This window comes from Trifolium pratense, linkage group LG5 (assembly GCF_020283565.1).
Source record: "Trifolium pratense cultivar HEN17-A07 linkage group LG5, ARS_RC_1.1, whole genome shotgun sequence".
NCBI classification, from domain to species: Eukaryota; Viridiplantae; Streptophyta; class Magnoliopsida; order Fabales; family Fabaceae; genus Trifolium; species Trifolium pratense.
This window is the reverse complement of record NC_060063.1, coordinates 33604475-33612367: the sequence shown is the minus strand read 5'-3', so window position 1 is coordinate 33612367 and position 7893 is coordinate 33604475. Positions and strand designations below refer to the sequence as shown.

Genomic DNA, 7893 nt, shown 5'->3' with positions numbered 1-7893 from the left:
CAAGTGTAGAAAAACTGTTTTGTGTGAAGTCTGAACGTATACGTGCCTTTTTGCCCCCTTTGCGTTTTGATTTGGTTTTTATGGTCAACATGAAAGTTGTAGATCTCGTCGTTAGCTTTCCAACGATTATTGGTGCGTCTCAATTGGACAATCGGAACTCAAGTTATGATCGTTTCCGTAAGAGGAGGATTCGCAGAAATCGTGCTTGTTTCGCGCTCGAGTGTCGGAATAGCTTGAGGTTGGTTTCATTAGTCTTCTTTTATGGATGAGGTTGTTCCTGCGACTTTAGAGATCCATTTTTCGAGTTGTTCTAGTTTTCGAGAAAACGGGCAATATTTTACCCGCTGTCGTAAAATTTTACGGTTTCGGAATTCAGTAAAATTTCAGATAGAAGGTTTATATATCTGCGCGAGTTAGGATATGTCCTGAGATTAATTTTCGAGAGCGTGGAAGAAAATTACAGTCGCGAAAAAAAGATTCGGCGATAAGTTTTGGAAATATTTTGAGACGGACGTTCGTTCCGTAAGTTTTCTGTTTTTACGAATTTTGCTCGTCGCGGCGCGCGAAGGTTGTGGGGCGTGTTAGAAATATCTAGATATTTGTGTAAGGGAATTGGAGGGCTAGGATTGGCCAAGGGAAAGTGCTTTTGATCAAGTGGTCATGGTGGAGCAAGACCACTTGTCATAGGTTTTGTTTGGTAGACTTTTGGGACTTAGAAAAAATTGTGAAACCTCTCCTTCTCTTCTCTCACAAACCGTCCTTCTCTCCCTCTCACACAAAGCTTCATTGATTTTTCATTTCTCACCCATTCAAGCTAGGAATTGTCTTGTTGGATCAAGGAACTTGCAAGGATATCACTACTCATAAGGTAACTAACCAATTCCTTACCTTTGTTGCTCTAATTCTCCTAGTTTTAGAAATTGTTCTTGAGCATGATTCTTGAGAATTTTCTAGGATGTTAGTTTTGGTTGATTGTGGTTTTAGGGAAGTGTTTAAGATTTGTATATAAGCTTGTTTAAGCTTGGAAAGTTTGGATTCTCATGGTGATTGAAAGTTTCACAAAATTTTGTTAGGTTTTGAAGAAATAATTTTGAAATGGTCATAACTTTGTGAAATTTTGTTGTGCTTTTATTTTTGAGGTTGTATTTGAGCTTTGTGGCAAAATGGATATTGGATTATGGTCTTGGTTTGGTGATACAAGAAAAATAATTTTTTGGTGTGTGTTCTTGAGGCATAATGAACATATTTTCTTAGAAACTTTTGTTTTGATGCTAAGTGGTTCAATTGATCAATGTAATGGCTTTGTGAACTAATAGAGGATTGCTAGGATGTGGCATTGTAAAAAAATTTGAGTGTTGGCCTAGTTTTCAAAACTTTTGCCATGAGGAAAATTTTGAAAAGTGAGGAGGAGTTTTCAAAAATTGTTACGGCTTTGGGGGAGGCACGATTGTGGCCTAGGGCGAATTACCATGCAAAAAGATTTGGGTAAAAATGGTTTTGGTGTGGGTTGTGTCTCAAAGAACCAAAAATTTAAAATGTCGTAATTAGAGGTTTTGCCCGGAAAATTTTTGGGTGCTTGGATTAGTGACTCGGGGGTATTATGGGATATTACCAAGCTCTCGGAAGCGGAAAATTTTGAGCGGAAGTGTGATTTTGGTTTTTGGGGGCAGCCCCTAAAAGGAAAAAAAAATGGGATTGTATTTGGAAAAAAATGATCATGTTTTTGATGAATGATCTTAGGTGTCTAAAATTATGATTATAGGATTGTATTTGGAAAGAAAAACTTGAAACTTGCGACGCAAGAAAAACTCGATTATTTTGTCGAGACATTTTCGTAAATTTTTTAGGTTGTTTTCAAGTGTTTTGGTAGTGTGTGAAAGTGTCCTTTGAAGTTTAAAACCATAGAGAGCAATGGTATGCTTTGAAAACGAAAATGTGTTTGTTTTGTGAAAAATAGTGTATTTAACTTCGGGAATTTTTAATCACCATGGGGAGGACTCGAATATAATATCCGAGAGTGTTAGGAAGTGCCTTAGATGCCTCTAGACCTTTGTTGATAGGTTTAGTTTCATTATAATACTTTGGGCGTGACTTATGGATTGTACGCTCCACTATTTTAGGGCGCACGAATTGTTGCATAACTCGGAATCGTTTGTAATTGGAAGTTTCGCCGAAGTAAGGGCACCTTTTTATTTCCGTCAATAGCATTAGGGTATGCTTATGGTTATGCTTGTTGTGGTTCCATGCTTGTGTGCTTGGTTGTTTTCGATGTTATTTGTCTTACGTATAGGTGGGAAGTATATGTGTTGACATGTGGTTATGAATATGTGTATGTTTGTTGCATTAGTATATGTAGGGACGTATGCTCATGCAAACATTGTCGGTATTTGATCTGGGTGATTGTACCGGGTGATACTTCCGCCTTTAACGGAGACGGTATTTGATCTGGGTGATTGTACCGCCGTTAACGGAGCCGGTATTTGATCTGGGTGATTGTACTCTGGAGTATCCACCAATTGAGTTGGCATTTGATCTGGGTGATTGTGCCGGGTGTAATCCACCTTTTTCCGGAATTCATGCATGTGGCATTCGATCTGGGTGATTGTGCCACGACCATTCATTAGAGGTCTTGCATTAGGGTATGTGTGCACTTTATTTATTCTTCTTGGTGTGAGGATGTGATAAGTGTTTACCGCTTTCTATTCTGGTATGTGTATTCGGTATTTTATTACTAGTTTCCAGTTGGTGACCCTTATTTTGCATGCCATATCGCGGGCTCCTCCCACCCCCAGACGATGGAGTGCCATCTGAGACCGTAGGCCGTGTGGACGGCGAGTGTAACACCCAAACCCCTTAAACGCGAATTCATTAAATATAAATAAATAAAACACTTAAGACAATCCAGGCGTCACATGTTAATAATACAAAATCACGTCATAATTAAAATCATGCTAGCACAGCGGAATTAAAAGCGAATAATTACCACAATGTATATCATACAATGGTCATAGTTGTTCACACAATATCCCTAGGCTCTAGGCCATATCAACAAGGATATTATGTTTACAACCCAAAAGATAGGAATAGCAAAGTTAAATATGCCATCACGGGCTTAATACAATTCAAACGAATAACCCGACCCGGTAAATACCTAATCAGAGCAATTCTATACAACCCGGTCAAAAGATATACAAAATATATCTAAGGAGTAGTCTAAGCTAAACTCCTCACCAAAAAGCGCACTACCACGAGCACGAGCAACTCCTCTAACTCTGATCGGGATCCTCAACCTGAGAATCTGAACCCCCAACGGTCCAGCACATAACACAAAGCATGAGAGTTAGATCACATAATCAAAATACAAGTGCAAGCAAAAGGGTACTTAAACACTTCTTCAATAATCATGCATATATCATACATTCATGCATATTCATCAACATTCTACCATCCAATTATAAGTACATAAACACATATAATCGGACACTCACACAATCAATTATCATTTATTACCATTAGCCAAGTATGTGTCACATATCACTTATCACATAAATGTACACATAACCTAATGCATTCTAATGCGTCAACTTCATGCAATGTCACCCTAGACATATCTAATGCATGTGGTACCGTTTCGTCTTTATTAGAGTATCTCACCTCTAATATTCGTCTTTATCGGATAAATATAATCCGATATCCGTCTTTATTGGAATATCCAATATACAACAACAATTCATGAATGCATGTGTATGTTTTTCATGAATTCATCCACAATTATTTAGCATAAGCTCGTCATTTACTATGTGGAACACTATCCAACATACGTCATTATTAAGATCAACAAAACCTCAATATTCGTCATTTACAACTTCATACATGATTAACAATCATTATAAGCATCAACAATCATGTAAGAATATCATTAAACCAAGTTACAAATGCCTACCCACACTGTAAAACATCAACAAAAGTTGCAGAATCAGTACTGTTCGCTAAGCGAACCAGTAGCGAATGGATAGCGAACCAAGTCCGGGTAGTTCAAGCTCGTGGCGAACCATCAGCGAGCAGCCAGCGAACAATTCGCTAAGCGAATCTCAGTTTGCTGCAGCGAACTAAGTCAGAGCATCACAAGGCATAGCGAACAGGCAGCGAGCTTGTGGCGAGTCATTCGCCACTCTATTCGCTGAGCGAAGACCTAGCGAAGGCCTCCTGTCAGGACAGTTCAAACCTTGCGATTTCCATCTCAAATCACCCAAAAATCCCATTTTCATGTTATAAATCCCAAATGAGTTCATATACAAGTGTAACAAACATGTTTAAGCATAAAAGGACGGTTAGTTTTCCCGATCTACATCGTTAACATCGAAAAAGTAAGGATTTACACCATTTCATCAAAACTCTCAAGAACACTAAGTTCTTGAGTTTAATCCATTAGAAAACTCGTTTTTAGCAAATATTTCCGTTCATTAATCATGTTACAAGCATGTTAAACACAACAAGAACCTTAGGAACGAATTTCATCAAGAAAATCCATTCCTATCTAAAACGAAAATGGGGTGGAGGAAGTTCGGGTGAGGAGAAATCGACATTCTCCCCTTCCTCGGATCACCCATGATTAAGGAATCTACTCTCATACCTGGATTCGAAGAAAACTCGACGAAGATCTCGGATCTCTAGCTTTTCTTCTTGCCCTAGCTCCTAAGCTCTCCTCTCTTCTCTCAAGAACACAAACTATGAGAAAAATGAAATGTTCTCACCCTTCCCTTCATGCCATATGGCCGCCCCACTCTAGCTTACTCGGCCCATTGGGCCTCAAGCCCATTGGCTTGGCCCAATTCGAGTTAACTCTCACTACTCGCCTAATAACTAAAGTACTCGATAAATAACTCTAGTTATTAACTTAATTAAAATGCCACGTTAAATAAAATATTTTAACTCATTAAAATTAATAATTTGAAAATTGGGTCGTTACAGCGAGGACTTCGTGGACTATCCCGGAGTGTAGAGAGTAGCGCTTGTTAGGCTACATTTTGGTAGGCTTAGGGCCTAGGTTATATTTTGGGATGACTGTATGTTTTATACATTATACTCAGACATGTTAGTGCCGTTGGGCCTTGTGATATATTCGGTTCATGACTCGTGTCTTTTTGGTTGATGAACTTGCTATATCCGTTGTATGTAAATTATTCAGGTACACACTTTGCTTCGAGGAAGCCCTGTAATATAATGTGTTGATGTTATATTTATTTTCTATTGAATGACGAATTGCCGAGATAGCTGCGGGCGTTCACGCGCGCCATTTTATTTAAGCGTGTTGATTTTAAAAAAAAATATAATACCCCTTTTTATGCTTTGAAAAACGGGGTGTTACATTTTGGTATCAGAGCTCGGCAGTAGATCTTCAAAGGGAAAGTGTGTACATGGGTTAACAGTCTGAGGACAGTCGGTTAAGTTTAGAGTCGCGTAAGTTTAGTGATTCGTTAGCGGGTAGTGGTGAGTTTTGTTGATAGTTAGTAATGCATTAACTCGTTTCGTTAATGTATATCTTCAACCAACCATGTCGTAACCACTTTAATTCATATGCGTTGGACGTGGGAAATTCTGTGGAATTGGAAAAGGTTGTAATTAAAAGAATTGGTTTTGCAGGAAAATTATGCCTCCGAGACGGGCACCTGCTGCTCCTGCTACTGAAGATGACCGGGTTGAGCGTATGGCCAACTCGATGAATGTGATGGCGACTGCCATAACCGCTCAGGCCCAAGCTAAGACCCAAAGAGACCTGGAAAAGCGGGAAAGAGAAATCCAAGCTGCTGGGGCTCGGGTTCTTACTAGTTTCAATAATCAGAGTCCACCAAAGTTTCGTGGTGAAGGTGGTCCTACAGCTGCGGATCTATGGCTCCAAGCAATGGAGAAAATCTTGGGAGCAATTCATTGTCCCGAGGGGGAAATGGTAACCTTGGCCACTTATCAGCTGCTGGGCGATGCGGAGTATTGGTGGGGAAATACAAGCTTGTTAATGGAAGCTAACTTTGAGGAATTTACTTGGGAGAATTTCAAAAGAAAATTTTTGGCCAAGTATTTTCCGGAGACCGCAAGAGAACGTTATGGTGAAGAATTCCTGAAGCTGACTCAGGGAGGAATGAGTGTGGAGGCATCTGCCAAAAAGTTTGAATCTTTGAAAAACGGGGTGTTACAATGTTGTTCTATCTGCTTGTAGAAAGGAATTTATTGATGTTGAACCTGTGTTGGCTGAGGCACTTGGTGTGAGATGGTGCCTCCAAAAAGCTATTGAAGCTAACATGAAAGATATTGTGATTGTTTCTGATGCTGCCACTGTGGTAAATTGTATCAACTCAAACCAGTCTATAGATATGATAGAAATTGTTATCCAAGATTGTAAATTACTCATTGAACAATTAGATAGCGTAGTTGTGACACATGTTAGGCGTCACTTAAATTCGGTTGCTCATGGTTTAGCAAAATTCTCTAATGTAGTTGGTACTAAAACGTGGATGGGAGTAGTTCCAAATTCCCTTGCTGCAGCTGTGTGTAATTTATATGGTGTTTCATCACCTTCTAGTTGAATGAAAGTTGTCTTAACTTCAAAAAAAAAAAAAACTTTGACAAATAATTATTAGATGTTATTTTATTTATTAATTGGCTTTTATTATTTTAGTGGGCGACGAATAATTATTTAGTCGAGCGTAAGTTATCAGACGCGAGAACCTTTTTTTTGGGCTTAAAGGGCGTGAGAGGCAATGGGCCTAAGCCATTTGGGCTTGGTTCATGACAATGGGAAGTAGTATAGATAGCAAGTCAAACACATGAATAGTTTCATAACTTCATTTCTTTGAGTTTGAGTGAGTAAGAGCAAGAACAAAGCTAAGCTAGGGTTTTGGCTAGGAGAATCACGAGCAAGAGAAGAGAGGAAAGGCTTGGATCATCATCTTTGCTTAAGGTAAGAGATTAGAATTCATGATTCTTGAGTGGCAAGGAGAGGGGAGATTGTCTATGTCTCCGTTCCCGAACTCTCCCACTCAATTTCTTTTAGACTTTTGATTAAGCTTTTGTATGTATGCGTGATGTTCTTCATCATCACTTTGTACGTGTTAATCAATAGCTTGATTCCATGAAAAATATGTATGTGTTTAGATCATATTGAAAAAGTTTAAGAAAGTTACTTAAAACCCAAGAAATTGACATGATTATGATTTTGTGAGGTATTTGGAGGTTTGTAAGAGATGATTAATGTTCCTTGATACCATATATGCTTGGAATTGCTGTTTATACGAATTTATAACATGTTTGAATGAATTTTTGAGTTGATTTAGTGTTAAACCGCCTTAGATAACTCAAGAACAGACATTTCTTTTCTGGTGTAGTTCGCTTAGCGAAAAGGAGTTCGCTATAGCGAACATGTTCGCCACAAGCTCGCTACCTGTTCGCCATGTACCTGTAATTCTCAGACGAAGTTCGCTACAGCGAACTGATATTCGCTTAGCGAATAGTTCACTACCTGTTCGCTTTTGATTCGCTTAGCGAACAGTACTGAACCTGCAACTTTTGTTAATGTTTGTAAGTGTGATTAGGCACTTGTAACATGGTTTAAGGGTATCCTTACATGATTGTTGATACATGTTGATACTGTTAATGCTTATTGTTAATCGTTATATGATTGATAAACGTGTATGCAATAAGTTGTAGCTTAAAGTGAGCAATGTTATGTTTTGGCGTTAAATTGCAATGTTAAGCGAATGTGTTAGGATTGTGTTCCCGCATTCATAAAAGAGTAGCTTCGAGCTAGAGAATATCATATGGTTGATATGTGTATACATACATGCATTCATGATTGTATGTGAACATTGGAAACTTGGGTTCCAATAACGAAAATGGATT

General features: G+C 38.6%; 1 protein-coding gene across 4 annotated transcripts; it reads left to right on the top strand.

Annotated features, from left to right (window-relative positions):
• The first annotated feature begins 245 nt into the window (after window positions 1-245).
• On the top strand, window positions 246-6596 carry LOC123883015. Of its 4 annotated transcripts, none has more exons than XR_006800099.1 (2): window positions 246-868; window positions 2743-2800. XR_006800099.1 is itself a non-coding variant. In XM_045931694.1 (2 exons), the coding sequence occupies exon 2, from the start codon at window positions 5651-5653 to the stop codon at window positions 6212-6214; it is 564 nt and encodes a 187-aa protein (XP_045787650.1). In that variant the 5' UTR covers window positions 246-868; window positions 5644-5650; the 3' UTR covers window positions 6215-6596. The 4 variants fall into 4 exon arrangements, 1 of the variants encoding a protein (XP_045787650.1); XR_006800100.1 differs by lacking the exon at window positions 2743-2800 and adding an exon at window positions 2348-2736; XR_006800098.1 differs by lacking the exon at window positions 2743-2800 and adding an exon at window positions 2121-2340.
• The last annotated feature ends 1297 nt before the right edge of the window (window positions 6597-7893 follow it).